Source organism: Phaseolus vulgaris, chromosome 3 (assembly GCF_051622355.1).
Source record: "Phaseolus vulgaris cultivar YP4 chromosome 3, ASM5162235v1, whole genome shotgun sequence".
In the NCBI taxonomy this organism is placed as follows: domain Eukaryota; kingdom Viridiplantae; phylum Streptophyta; class Magnoliopsida; order Fabales; family Fabaceae; genus Phaseolus; species Phaseolus vulgaris.
The window spans coordinates 14,695,599-14,711,525 of NC_143500.1; the positions used below are offsets into that span (position 1 = coordinate 14,695,599).

A 15,927-nucleotide genomic window follows, 5' to 3' on the forward strand; every position below is an offset into this window, starting at 1 on the left:
CTTTGAAAAACTCAAAAACTCTTTTCAAAATCTTGTAAAAGATTATTACTCAAATCTGTTTTTCTGAATTTATTCAAAGATGTTGTTTGTTATCAAATCTTAACAAACTCTTATATTGCATTAAAAGATTGGTCAAAGCATTTAATGACTGGAGCGTAAGCAGTTAAATCATTTAAAGCTCAGTCAAAGATAAAACAGTTTTTCTGTTATGGTCCAAAAACAAACAATCGGTTGTTTCCTCGAATCAATCGGTTGTTTTGGTTCTAACAGTTCAACCATTTGAAAAACAGTTTTCAATCTTTTCTCAAAGCATCTAAGTATAAACAATCGGTTGTTTCGACAAAACAATCGGTTGTTTTAACTTAGTTTGAAAAACATTTTACTTTCACAAAGATTGAGAATGCCTATGCTTTAGATTCGATCAAGGGGTGGATTACAACACTCAAACTACCCCAGAACTAAACTAAACTAACACAGCAACAGCAAGCACAGCCAAGGCTTCAACATCCTTCAAAGGGTTTGGATTCTTCAAAGCTTGAACACCACATGGTTCAACAAGGTGCCACTTGACGGAAAGGACCGATTTGAGTACATTTTAAAAAACATAGAAACCAAATTAATTTTTTTAAAAACCATTATACTAAATTGAATATTGTCCAAAATGTAGGTATAAATAAGATAATTATACCAAAACAATAATAATATTAAATGAAAATTATTTTATTTTATTTTTATTTTATAAAAATATTTATGGATATTTAGAAATATCAACAGTGTTACCTTAATGGGCCTTCGTTGGTGGGTCGGATTAAGAGGTTGGTTCATATTTAGGGTTGTGCTAATCAACTCTTAATTGGATTAACCTTGCTGACTTGGTCAACCCATGGCTCATCGTCATGTGTCGGTCGACCATGTGTCGTCACGTGACCTTCTTATCTTGGTCGAGTGGTTCGAGTCACTGAGTCGTTTGGTCATGCCAGTACACTTGCCCCCAAGGCTCGAGGGCTGATGACGCCGAAGAGTCTGAAAATTGGGTGTCGTTCAGTGGTGTGATGATGGGTGATGTGACTAGAGGCGACACCTGAACGAGTGATGTGACGCGCATTTATGAGGGGATTTTTGGGCACCAAACGACGTGGACCGCTGGATCCAGCAGATCCAACGATTGAGAATTTTGTGATGTTTGGGCTTTCGAGACGTCTTCGGACAACAAATAGAGGTTGTCAATAGTGGCTTCTCACGCTTCCTGATTCACATTGTGCTCTAAGACCGAAACGGTTGTTATCGATTTGTGTTGCTTTCTTCGTTCGTCCAAGGTTAGTGATGTCTTCTCATTCTCGTCCTACATCTTCTTCTTGGCTCTCTCTCTCCTCTTCCCGAACCCGCTTCGTCCTCATTTTCTTCGTCTTCTTCATCCACTTCCTCCTCCAACAAAATTCATTCGGTCGGAGCAATTCAAACTGTTGCCCCCAAGATGGAGGAAGTGAGGGGTGATGACGCGGGCAATACGTCTGACCGATCGAACTAATCTGAGCGGTCGCGCCGTCATGAGGGCCCTAACTGGGTTGATTCCAAAGTGTTTGGGATCACGTTTGTCTTCCATACAGACGTCTCTGTTTTGATTTTTTTTAAAGAGGGTCCCTATTTTGAAGGCTTCTGCCAGGGGATCCCTCTTATCAATCAGTCCTTGCTCGTTGACCGATCGCGTATATAGGGAACGATCATCCACCGAACTCCCTTTCTTCTTCATGCTTAATTGTCTTTTTTCTGACTTGCATGTGTCGCTTCCTTTTGACACATTCATGGTGGGCATCCTTCAGGCGGTCAACATGGCGCCAAGTCAGTTGCACCCGAATATGTGAGTGTCCATGCAGGCCTTTCGTGTGGTATGTCAAATGTTTGGTGTGCGTCCTGCCACGTCTTGCTTCTTGCACTTCTATACTTCTCACCCGTCCGACCCTGTTGGCTGACATTCGTTGGTCAGGCGGGCAGGTAGCATTTTGTTCAAAACCTTCACGGCTTCCTATAAGAACTTTAAAGAAAGGTTCTTTAAAGTGTTTGTGGAGCCTGCGGTATGCCACACTTCTTCGACGCAGCTGGCCAGCCTAGGTTTCCTTTGTCTTGGACTAGGAATCCTACAAAGATAAAGGATTGGCCTCGTCCGGTCAACCCGATTACTGGTGAACGGGTGAATTTTTTCCTCTTTGATAGCCTCCCTAGAAATCTCCCTGCTCGACCACTGATGTCCCTGTACACCGAGTCCGATCGAGAGGCGACCTTTGAGGGTATGTTAACACCTTAGACCTTCGGTCGTTTATTTTAAATTTTAACTAACGCTATGTTTTTTGGTTGCAGCGATAGCAAAAAGAGAAGTTCCACAAGTGATCAGCATGTTGAAGGCATTCAAAGATACCCCCTGAGGCTCCTCAGGCCGAGGCCTGAGCGTGGCCATCCTAGAAGAACCCCAAGAAGAGGGCAAAGGAGGGCGACAACACTACCCGAACATATCGCTCTCCAGGCAAGATACCCATTCCTCCTCCGAGCCGAGCCCCTATCAACCTCGACTCCCCGCCGACTGATGAATTCAACCAACCAATCCCAACTGCGGTCACGATGCCAGTGGCGATCGTCCAGGAGTCACCCCTATCAATGTTGGGGGGTGACCTGCAATTTGCTAGGGGTAAGTTTTAATTTGCCCCCCAATAATGAAGAACTGATCTGGGCGGTCCCTAAAGACGACCTGCTCAAGGGCGGCATAGAGATTATATGCCGAGGGTTGATCCTGACCCGCCAAGGGGCCACGGTGCGCGATCGGCGTGTGGAGGAGATCTCCCGCTTGGAGCAAAAGCTCCTTGAGGTGTCGGGCAGCTTGAAGCAAGTTGTTGACGCGAACACAACCTATGAGAAGCGTCTGTGTGACCACCCTGTTGAGCGCGAGCTGGACGCCGCTCAGATAACCGAGTTGGAGCGGCTTCAAGTTGATACCACAGCTAAGAACACTCGAATGAAGAAGACCCTGGAGGAGGTCGGCCATAGAGTGGCGTCACTGGAGGAGGACGTTGCCTCGCTGAAGCAAAGGAAGGAGGCGGTGGAGGCCGAGCTAGAAAAGACCATAGATAACACCATGGCTTTGATCATCCAGAGCTTCGACTTGGTTGTTCAGTAGGCTGGGGTACTATATGGTGGCCCTCCCCCTTCTGGTCGATTTGACAAAGAGATAGAGGTATATGATGGTCGCTTTGTTCCCACAGACAAGGTTTAGACTCTACAGACCGCCACCCAACCAGCACCAAGCGAAGACGCTGAAGACTATAGTTTAGGTTTTTAGCTTTTGTTGTCTTTGTTTGTTTTGTTACCTTCAAGCTGGGGTGTGGCCTCCTTCTTTGCTTATTATGAATTCAATCAACTTCTTCTTTTGAAAATTTGCACAAGTTACTGCTTTCGGTCGATGTGTGTGGCGTGAGTTAAAAATGACCAATTTAATTAACGCAACTGGTGTAAGTTAACCCTCTCGGTCGTAGATGCATAGCAAATATTTTGACAAGTTATATCACATGATCGGTGTAGTGCTTCATTCAGTTATAGCCAGTGGTATCTGGATAGACCAATACATTTGAGTGGGTATCGGGAGGGAATGTCGGTTAAGGCTACAACCTGGCCGAACCGTGGGGATGAAGTGTTGGGAGGGTATGTCGTTTAAGGCTTCGTCTTGGCCAACACTTATCTAGAGGGTATGTCGGTTAAGGCTTCATCCTAGCCAACACTTGTGTTTAGGTCACGAGAGGGTATGCTGGTTAAAGCTTCATCCTGACCGAACCGTGCCTCTTAGGTTGATTTTATAGTTTGCACATTGTTTGATGAAAACGCCTCGTTAAAACCTTTCCGACCGCTGGTGCTTCTGGGCGAGGAAAGAGTGCATGGATTTTATTCATTGTTCAACTGAAATAAAATTTGAGGTGCAAGGCATTCCACGTCCTTGGTACAACTTTGCCTGACAACCACTCTAGGTAGTACGCTCCCCCTTCACCTACTTCTCGGATTCGAAATGGTCCTTCCCAATTTGACGAGAACTTGTCGTCCGACTTCCTAGCGTCGCTGCGGGTTCTCCAGACGAGGTCTCCTTTGTGGAAGCTTCTTGGTCGAACCTTCGTGTTGGATCTTCTTGTCGCTCGAAGCTTGCACCCGGCCTCGCGAATTTTTCTCTTTTCGTGGAGCTCGTTGATGAGGTCAAGTCCGACCGCCAGGCTTTCCTAATTTAGGAATAAATCAAACAACTTCCACCTAATGGACGGCTCGCCCACTTCGACTGGGATAATGGCTTCAGTGTCGTACGTGAGGCTATATGGCGTCTCTTGTGTCGTCGTCTGAGGCGTGCACCGATATGCTTATAGGATCTCGAGCAGTTCCTCTGTCCACCTTCCCTTTGTTGCGCCAAGTCTTTTCTTCAACTCGTTCAAGAGGACTTTGTTAGCCGCTTCGGCTTGACCATTCGTCTGGGGTGTTCGACCGAGCTGGTCACAGATTTGATGCCGCAATCATCATAGAAAGTATGAAGCCCTCGGTCGATGAACTGTCGTCTATTATCTAATACAATTGTGATCGGTACCTCGAAACGACACACGATATTCTTCCAAATAAATTTTTAGACATTTTTAGCTGATATAGAGGCTAGAGGCTCAGCTTCTATCCACTTTGTGAAGTAGTCCACCGCGACCAATAGATGTCTATTTCCCATATGGCAAACGGCCAGGGCGATGTCATGCTGTGGAGCTCTTCTGGTTTCGAGTGGTGCAGTGGACCGAACTCTTGGCATTTCAGACATTTCTTCACGTATTCTACACAATCTCCCTGAACGGTCGGCCAATAGTACCCTGTCCGGATGACTTTGGCCGCCATTATTCGTGCTCCAGAATGGCTGCCTCACGCTCCATCATGCATTTCTTGTAGCACATATTATGCTTGTCATTTGGTGAGGCACTTCAGGAGTGGTGTTGAGTAACCCCTATGGTACAGGTCCTGACCGATCATAGTGTATCGGGTGCATTGCAGTCTGATTGTCTTCTCGTCTCCTGATTTGCACGTTCCATGCTCAAAGTATTGGACGATTCGACTCATCCATGTGACGGCCTCAGTAATGGCCAAGCATTTGGTATCTTCAACGCTTGGTTGCTCCAAATGGATCTAAACGACTGACCAAAGATGGCTTTACTTTTTTGTGGAAGCGAGGCGAGGCAGTGCGTCCGCTCGTTCATTGTCTTGTCGGCGTATGTGTTCGATAACGACCTTATCGAATTTGGAAATTGAATTGCCGATCGTGTGATAGTACCGTTGGAGTAGGGGCTCCTTAACCTCAAATTCACCTTTGATCTGGCTGACGACCAGTTGGGAGTCACTCTTGCATACAACTTCACGGGCTCCGAGGTCATGGGTGAGGTTGAGGTCGGCCAGGATGGCTTCATACTCGGCCTGATTGTTCGTTGCTTTGAAGGCAAGTTGCAACGCTTGTTCAACCAGTAGGTCGTCTGGTCCTTTTAGGACGACCCCTGCGCCACAGGCGGTCTTATTGGACGATCCATCCACATATAACATCCATTTGGTCGAGCCCTTTGGTTGTGGTGCTAGCTCTACCAAGAAGTCCGCCAAACACTGGGATTTGATGGCACTTCTCGGTTCGTACCCGATGTCAAATTCTGACAGCTCGATCGACCACCCTATCATTCACCCTGCAAGATCGGGTTTAGACAATATTTTATATATATGGCAGTTGTTCTTTACCGTTATGGCGTAGTTTTGGAAGTACGGTCGCATCCTCCTTGTGGTCAGAACTAGCGTTAGCACTAACTTTTCTATCATCTGGTACTTTTGTCTCGATTGCGTGAAGTGTGCGACTGACAAAGTACACCGAACCTTCCTCTTTGTTGATCTCATGTACCAAGGCGGCGCTGATCGCTTCTTCTGATATTGCCAGGTATACTACGATCGACAGGTTCTGCCTTGGCTTTTGAAAGACATCCGGAGACGACAAAAATTCCTTGAGATGGCTGAAAATGTTTTCCCATGTCTCATTCCAACTGAACTTTGTTGTTTTTCGAAGCATTTGTGTCATCGGTCAATTGTTGTACCTCCTTCAGGTTCTTCGGGCTCCTCATTTCAGTTATTGCTTTACACTTGTCAGGGTTGGCCTCGATTCCCCTGTGGGTCAGCATGAAACCCAAGAATTTCCCCGAACGCGCACTTCTCGGGGTTGAGGCGCACATTGGTCCTTCTTAGAGTGCCAAAGACTTCCTACAAGTCTTTGATGTGTTGGTCGCACGAGTTGGATTTGACCTTTATGTCATCCACGTAGACCTCCACGCTTCTAACGATCATCCCCTTGAAGATCTTATCCATCAGCCGCTGGTATGTTGCTCCTGCATTCTTTATGCCAAACGACATTACCTCATAGAAGTAGTTTGCACCGTCGATCGTAAAAGTCGTCTTCTCCTTATCCCTGGGATGCATGCTTATCTAGTTGTAGCTAGAGGAAGCGTCCAGGAAGCTCAATACCTTGTACCCGACTGTCCCATCAACCAGCCGGTCAATGTTTGGCAGGGGTTAGGAGTCCTTTGGGCAGGCTTTGTTGAAGTCCTTATAGGCCACGCACATCTGCAACTTGCCATTGGACTTGGTGACCATGACCACATTGGCCAACCAGGTTGTATATCGGGCTTCTCGGATGAACCCGTTAGGAGCTTCTCAGCCTCTGCTTTGGTCGCGAGCCTTTTTCTTCTCCATGGTTTCTCTTCTTTTGCGCGACCGGACGTGCTTCTTTGTAGATTGAGAGTCTGTGGGTTATGACTTTAGGGTTCACGCCTGACACCTCGACGGTTGTTCAGGCAAAAAGATCAACATTTTTCCTCAAAGCTTGATGTATGAGCTCGGCGTCAGCGACTACCATTGTTGTGCCGATACTCGTGTAGTGTTCTTCATCGATGAGTGGGTCGTGACGCAGCTCATCCTTCGCTTCAAGCCTTGGTTCGACCTCTCGTGGGTCAAGATCGATCATAGCGACCGCATGTTCCGTCGGTCGCATGTTTATTTGGGGAGACCTTCCTCGTCCAGGCATCTTACGCCTGGGTGATCGACTGCCGACCACCTTCTGACAAGTGAGTTCCACTCTCAAGCTTTATGCGTAACACTCCCTTGCAATCTTCTGATCTACATGGATCGTCAAAATGTCACCCGACAGAGACGGGAACTTCATCACCAGATGCAGGGTGGAGACTATCACTCCAAGCTTGTTTAACAACGACCGTCCGAGCAGAATGTTGTATGAAGTATTGGCATCAATAACCAAGTACCTGATCTTCATGGTTTTACTCATCTTTTCTAAGCCGAAGGTGGTGTACAGCTCCATGTACCCCTTCGTACTTACTCGCTCCCCTGAGAAGCCAACTATGTTGTTGTCATAGAGTCTCATTTCCTCTATAGGAATCTTCATAGCTTTGAAGGTCTTCTAGTAGAGGATGTCGACTGAGCTCCCCTGGTCTACTAGGGTCTTCATGATGGTGAAATTGTCGATGTTGACCGATATCATCATTGGGTCATCCTAGGAGGGGTCTACCCCTTTGAAGTCTTCATCCGTAAACGTGATAGGTGGCATCCTCGGCCGAACGGCCACAAAGTTGACTTGGTGTACTGCGCGTAGATGCTTCTTCCTAGCGTTGTTCGAGCTGCCTCCTCCAGCAAATCCACCAGCAATGGTGTTTATGACTTCGCGGTCCCTCCTTCAATCATCTTTTGGAGGGTCGTCCCTTTTCGTGTGGCGTTTCTGTCACCGATTGTCCTCCCTCGCCCTTGGAAGTGTGTGGTCTCTCTTCCTTGATATTTCTTCCCGACGTGGGGCCTTGTACAAAGCGGCGCAAGTGTCCGGCCTGTATCAGTTCTTCTATCTTATCTTTCAAGGCTTGGCACTCTTCGGTCGAATGACCGGTGTTCTGGTGATACCGACACTTCTTGTTGCGGTCAGCATTGTCGGGACTTAGGGCCCTTTTGGGCGATGGCATCAATTCCGCACTAAGAGCTTCTTGCAGAATCTTCCCTCGATCGGCGTTGAGGGGTGTATCATGAGAATCGGGGACCACGATTATCCCGCCTGGGGTCTCCTCGTCCGGACCCGAACTTCCCTTGTCGCTCTTTGTCATCCTTCTTCTCACCACTCGCTTTTGCCCGAGCTTGGTTTGTAAACTCACACAACTCCTCCAGTTGCATGAACTTGGCGGCTCGGCGCCTAAGTTCGTCCAAGCTTGCAGCAGGTTGCACGCACAAGCCATCTGCGAAAGGACTCGGTCGGAGGGTCGTGAGCATGTTGTGCATCGCCACATCAAGACTAAGATTTCGGAAGCTCGTGGCGACCTTCCCAAACCAGTCGATGAACTTCCTCAATGATTCCACCTTCTCCTGGCAGATGTTGACCAGGCGATGGACATCAGGTGATGGGGCCGATTGGTAGCCTACTGGGCGTCGAACTTGGCCACCAGCATCTCAAAGAAGTGGGGAAGACCCGGCATAGAACCGCGTCATCCGTGGTATACAGAATCATGTGAGTGGTATACGCGTCCATGTGCTCATCAGGGTCGGTCGTTCCATCGTAACGGTCCCTGTTGACCCTCTTCCACTTGTCCGGTAGGGGAGCTTCGATGACAAAATCAGTGAAAGGGTGTCGGCGACCAGTCATCGCAGTCTCGGTCGTGTTCAGCGACTTATTGAGATGGGACTCACCATCCATCTCCAAGGTGAGGACTTTGTTCTTCGGTTCTCTCTCAGTTTGAGGACCGATAGCGGTGGCAAAGGACCTACCGACCTGATTGGTCGGGTCCACGGACGGTCCTCCTTCTACGAGCTTCTTCATTTCCTGATTCTCCTTTCGGAGGTGCCTGATCTCACCTTCATTCCTCCTGGTGGTTTCCTCGTGCACCTTCTTCATCTCAGCCAACTCTTTTTGTAGAGCCATCAACATTGTCGTTTGGTTTGCCTCTGACATCCTCTCGCTTGTCATGTTTTGGGTTGATACCATCTACTATTTCTTCTTCACACTTATCCTCTCGGCCCCACGGTGGACGCCAATTGTTCTCGAACGGGTGTTGGGCCTAGAGAACGATTACTTTGTTCCTCCCTTCGGGCAGTCGCTATCACTCTCAGCTTCCTGCTTCGCCTTTCTCCTCTCGGTCGTCTAATCTCACAGGTTGTGATGGTACCTACAGAAGGCACTCCAACAATCAAGTCAGTCAGGGTGTCGACACTCGGTTGTCAGAGTACTGTAGATAATGACGTACCTGATTCTTGGAATCTGTGCTATTTATATTACCTTAATGGGTCTTTGTTGGTGAGCCGGATTAGGAGGTTGGTTCATGTTTAGGGTTATGCTAATCAGCTCTTAATTATGGATTAACCTTGCTGACTTAGTAAACCCATGGGTCGGTCGACCATGTGTCGTCACATAACCTTCTTATCGTGGTTGAGTGGTTCGAGTTCCTGACCGAGCCGGTTCGAGTCACTGAGTTGTTCGATCGTGCCAGTACAAAATATAAACACAATCATAATAAATTTGCACATTCCTTTAATTTTATTTTATATTATTAAAAATAAGAATATAATTAATAAAAAATAATTAATGCAGTTTTAAACTTTACTCTATATAAAGGAATAATTTGTTTTCTATTAGAACAACCGTTAGAGAGGAATAGTGGGAGTAGTATTTTAATATAGAAAGTTGTGTAAATTTTATTGAGAAAATTTGGGTGCCAACCCTTTTTAAAGCTTTTTTACGCTCTTTCATCATAGTACTCCATCATTAGTCATATTTATATTTAGTTAATGTTGATTAACGAAATAGATACTACTTAAAATAATTAAAGATATTAAAAATAAAAATAAAATTAATTTCATTGAACAAAATCTCACAAGACAAATATCACAAAATAAGAAAAACAAGTGTCAGAGTAAAATAACCCATCTAATAAAACATCTTATCTTGAGGAAAATAAATGACATGACAAACTACCTGGTTTTAAGAAAACTTTATTGCAATAATTAAATCATAAGATGATAAAATTTACATATATCGAAGAAAAGTACTTTTAAAATAATGATGGGATGTGAAAACCTCCCTTACATATGTTTGTGATTTTTTATTTTTATTTTTGTCTATTTAAGTACAAGTAAATTAAATAAATAAATAAAAAATGTAAATTAAAAAATAATTTGGAACTAGCCGACAAAAGCAGTGTTGGAGATCCTCCTTGAGCGTGCTATGGTATCTGCACTGCTACTGCAGTTAAACCCTAATAATCATGCAGTGTGGGCATGTTTCTCTTTCATCACTAAAAAAAAGTGTAAAAGAATTAAACATTGGTAACATCAGATGAATCCTTGGACTGACAGAAGTAAACACATAATTGTGGCAGTTTGTGGAGTGTGGTTGTTGATAAAGATAAGAAGATAATAGAGAATTATTGTACTTGTAAAGTTGATTTTGTATGTGATTTTCCTAAGTTATGGGATTATTTTCTCACTATGGCCCATTCCTTATGTGATGTTATGAAGCCGCATTGTCTAAACTTTATTTTACTCTTTCTCTCATTGGCATTAGGAAGTACAGAATTGAACAGTTGGCTCAGAATAAAACTACAGCATACATAGCATAGGATGCTTGGTTCTACTGATGGGTCTAAATCTACCAGAGTTGGACCTATGGCCCAGGGGCCCACTCCTGCCAAATCCAACCATTTCCTGTGTTCTGGCCCACTTTTACTGCCCACTCCACAATCTAAGGCCCATAACAAACTTGTGAGAAAAAGAAACCAACCATTCTCCTGCCTCTCATCAATAATGAGTAGTGCATTTAAAAGATGGCAGTTTTGCAGGCACAGTTACCTTCACGCTTAAAGTGAGTGAAGGAAGCGTGACCGGGCTGGGCCCAAGGCCCGTGCTGGTTGATTCAGAAATGGTATTGAGGTGATAACACGACAGGTGGCACCGATGTGGGTCCCACACGGAGGCCGAACGAAATTGTGGACCGCTGAACGTGGGTCTCTCACGGAGCTTGATTTTGTTTGAAGAAGATGGCATGGTAGTGAAATTTGATTAGTGTACTGGCACGACCGAATCATCCAGTAAGTTCGTCATTAATTCGATCATTCAATCACTCGGTCAAAAATGAGAAAATCACATAATAATACGTGGTCGATCGATCGATAGCGACGATTTATGGATTGATCAAGTTAGTAGGGTTAATTCATAATTAAGAGTTATTTAGTACAATCTTAAAAACGAATCAATTTCTTAATCCGATCAACCAACAAAGGTCCAGGTAATTTAAATAGCACAGATTTCAAGAATCAGGTACATTATTTATAGTACTCTAACAATTGAGTATTGACATCTTTACTAACTTGATCGTTAGAGTGTCTTTTGCATGTATTATCTCAACCTATAAAATTAGACGACTAAGAGAAAGAAAGAGAAACAGAAAGTTAATAACGAACAATCGACCGAAAGAGTAGAAAAACAATCCTTCTCAAGAACAATCCGGTAAATATTAGTTTAGCTCCAAATTGGGTTGTTGGGTAAGTGATTGATTATCTTGAACCTTATTTTGCAATAAATTAGAACCTGTGATTGTGAAGCCACGTGGAGGAGATTGAGAGATGATCGAGGGGCCCTGGTCTTCCAGAATCTTACACGTGGTGGGTAGTAAGAGGTGGCACACACAATAACATGTGGACCCTCCATCTTTATTGCATTTGGCAACTGTAATTATATTTTATAGTAATGTTGTTATATTTGTTGCAAACAGTATAATAGTGTCTGGTTTAAAAATTAGAATGAAGTGTGGTGTGGTTGACTAGAATGATGCCTTTCCAAATATTGTAATCCACTAATTGAATTCCCATTTGGTTTTAAAATAAGGCACCTTGCATTGGATGCCACATAACTGCCCTTTCACTCATTCCTATTCCAGACCAACTTGTTCATTTCTTTTCAAAATTAAGGGCAGTGGAAGAAATATGTGAATCCTCACTACTCACTACCACTCACCCAAGTACAAAACATAAATCTCTTTATGCCAATTATATAGCCACCAACAACAATACTGCAAATTTCAATCTGCCTTTCTCTTCTTTTCTTACACATCCAATTTCTCCTATGTAACTACCTCAATTATCAATCACAAACTAATTTTCATCGTCATTTTGTTTGGTTAGGATGGGAGTGGGAAGAAAGAAAATAAGAGGAAAATAAGTGGAAAGTTTACTTGTTTTGATCTAGGTAAAGTGAGTTAAAAAAAATAATATTATAGATGATTTGATTATTGTCACCAAAATGTAAAAAAAAAATAACTTTTACGAAATACATTTGTCTAAACTAAAATTAGGTAAGTTGTTGTTTTAAAATAGATATAAAAGTTTATATAAAGGTTTGTAGTATTTATATATTTGTGAAAAAAAATTAATTAAATAAAATATTGGGAAAATTAATTTTTACAACTAATATTATTATGTAAATGAAAAAGTATTTGTAACTATAATTTTTGTAGCCTAAAATTAATTAAAAACTCATAATCAATTATATTCAAAAGTTTAATTGATATGATAGGCTACTAATCGATTAAGTGGTTAACCTAAATTTGATTAAATATTGAAACTTAATTTATAATAAATTGTTTAATCTATTGTTTAATATATTGTAACTGTGCAACATTTACGAATTTAATTTATTGTTTTGTTGGAATTAATATATTTACAATTGTAACATTTATCGTGATTTTCATTTAAAATGTTTTTAAATTTTTTCTCATTATACGTAATATTAAAATAATACAATATATCTAAAAAAAAGTGTTAATAGATATTTGTGAACACTTAAAATTATTATATATGACCATTTGAACCACTGTCACATGGTGATTTTCACGCAGTGTGTCCATTTGTCATAAAAAAAATAGAATAATCCATGCAAAATGTTTGTAGTATGTCTATTTGCCAAAATTAAAATCAACAATTCATACACATACACGTAAAAGAATCACCCTTATACAGAGACAACATGGTAAAATCATATTTAATCTTTAAATTTCATCTAAATCATCTCATATTAGAAGAGTGTTTCTCCCTTCCCACTACATTTTCTTTCCACACAAATCAGTCCAAATATATTCAATCAAATTGTTATACGAACTTATCTTTTTCATTCCAAAATCAGTGCAAACAGTAAATAACCCCAAACAAACACAATATTATATTTCAATTTATTTTTTAATATTATATTTCAATTTATTTTTTAATATTATAATAAAATTTATTTTAACAAGATTTGTTTAATATATATAACATTTTTTGTTTAATGTTGATTGAAATCAAAATTAACAATTTCATTGTTACACTAAATTAACATTTATATTCCCTATTTTTTTCTAATTGTTTTAGTTTGTTGTTATTTTGACGGTTAGATTTTGTAATGAATATAATAAATAATTAGGATTTATTAAACAAGGTTCTTATGTTTGAATGAGAGAGAATACAAATTCAATAATTTCATTGAAGACAAAGTCAGAGTCTAAAAATCTAAAAACGTGACTGTGTTTGGTGTTTGTTGAAATAAAAAAACTTATAATTAGAGATATTTCTTTAAAAAAGTATTAGTACATAAACATTTTAAACCGAGTCCTCTCAAAAGTGATAGAATGATCAATATTATGAGTGTTTTGTGTATGACCCCTAGTTAATGGTATGAATAATGGATGTACGGAATGATTAATATTATCAGTGTACTTTGAATAGGACCCCTAGTTAATGGTCTGAATAATTGATGTACGAAATTTTATCAAAATTGTGTTATAAAACAGTGATAATTTGTAAGAAAATGAAGGTGGCATACTCAATTTGTCTGGTGCACTTCAATAATTTTAAAAATTCATTTATCCAGAATGGCATATTTTTTTTATAAAATTCTCAACTAAAAATATAGTTAGTGAAAAGATTGTAACATTAGTTAGTAATATTTTGGACAAAGAAGTTGAAAGGAACTGTTGAAGAAGAGTAACAGGCAAAGGCAATGTTTTGTTTTGGTATGTATTTTGAATAATGATTACATTAGTTACTTTGGTAGTTTCAGTTTTAACTAGCCCCACGCAAATAAAATTCATCTTACTCTACTACAGAAAATTCCAAGTACAATCCGTTATGAATAGATAATATTGAATAAAAAAACTTAGCTAAAACAAATAATAATGATAAAATGTGAATAACAAATTAAAAATTTGTAAATATCTCATTCCATCTAAAAAAAATGTTTTAATATTTATAAAGTTGTAAATATATTTAATATTTAAATTTTGGAATGATACTTTTTAAAATTTAATAAATAACTAAAATTATAGTTTATTTTAAAGCAGTTATTAAAATTGTATATATGATTTTTTTAAGGTTTAGTATATTTATTTTAATTGAGATATACTGAATTAGTCTAAGCAACCGGACCTATAGAGGCGAACCGAACAGGATGGGAAGAAATGCAGAGAAAATGAAGTTGAAACTCAAATTGAAATGAAATTTGAGAGAGAAAAAGAGGCTATATAAACACCTCGACCGCTACGCTCAAAGCTTATGCCAAAGCAAAAGCAGGTTCCAAAGAAGAACAAGAAGAAGCGCAAATGGCCAAGGGTCGAAAATTCCCCACCACGGCCCGAAGCGAGCGCTTCTTGGGAACAACCTACTCATCCCAGGGCTCCGCCGCCGTCGAACCCTCCGAGTTCCGGGAAGAGGACGTGTGGTCCACGCCGGAAGACCGCGAAGGAGACTTCAAGGCCTCGCCGGGCCAGTGGGAGCCACGCGAGTGGCCGCGGCGACGGAACAGCAGGGAGCAGCAGGTGCACCGGCACGTTGGGGGTTTGTCGTTGGCGTTCGAGAATCCGAATGGGTCGGGTGGTGGTGGTGCCACGAGAATCGTGCACCACCAGTACCGCGCACAGCACGACACCGTTTCGTCGTCGCCACGTGGACGCCATCACCAAATGGCCACGTCAGCACCCGTGAACGTGCCCGACTGGAGTAAGATCCTCCGGGCCGACTCGGTCGAGTCGCTTCACGAGATGGACGTCGCCTTCGACGACAACGACTCCGAGATGGTTCCGCCGCACGAGTACCTGGCGCGCAGCCGCCAGATGGCGGCGAACTCCGTATTCGAGGGCGTGGGGCGCACGTTAAAGGGCCGCGACATGAGACGGGTTCGCGACGCCGTTTGGAGCCAGACCGGGTTCGACGGCTGAGTTGTTTGCTCCGGTTTGGTTTTTGCAACATTGGATCCTTTTAGTTATTATGAGGTGGTGGTTAATTTAAAAGTTTTGGGGAAATTTTAAAAAGTTAAACAGATAGATTTAGGTTTATTTTTTTGGATTATTATTATTATTATTATTATTATTATTATAAAATTGAATGAGATGATGAGAGGTGATGAGTTTAAGCATATATTTGAGAAAGGAATGTGAAGTGATGGGATGATGAAGGATATTATGTTATAAAATCTGAACAGGAATTCACTGTTCTCTGTTCTGTTTTCTCATTATTTTCTATTCTATACCATTTTTTAATTCACTTACTTCAGATAGACTCAAATTTAAGTTTTTTTTTTTAAGTTGGATTCTAATCAAAATTGAATGTTGGAGTGTTCAATCAATTTTTTTAAAGAAGTTTTTCCTTAAGAGTTGCTTAACAAATTTTAAATAATAAAAACATATTTTCACATTCATAATTAATAGGAAGGAAGAAAGATGAGTGTTTATGGCATTAAAATTTTAGTGAGACTTTATGTAATTAATTATTTTAAAAATAAATAATGATTTATTTTTTTTCTTTTCTCCAATTAATTTACATACACAAGTTACTTAAA

The 15,927-nt window shown here is 41.4% G+C and overlaps 1 protein-coding gene across 1 annotated transcript; it reads left to right on the forward strand.

The window, feature by feature from the left end:
* The first annotated feature begins 14,555 nt into the window (after positions 1 to 14,555).
* Positions 14,556 to 15,600, forward strand: LOC137806694 (protein S40-6). Its single transcript, XM_068606932.2, has one exon. It carries the CDS (start codon positions 14,693 to 14,695, stop codon positions 15,305 to 15,307), a length of 615 nt encoding a protein of 204 aa, XP_068463033.1. The 5' UTR covers positions 14,556 to 14,692; the 3' UTR covers positions 15,308 to 15,600.
* Positions 15,601 to 15,927: the final 327 nt, after the last annotated feature.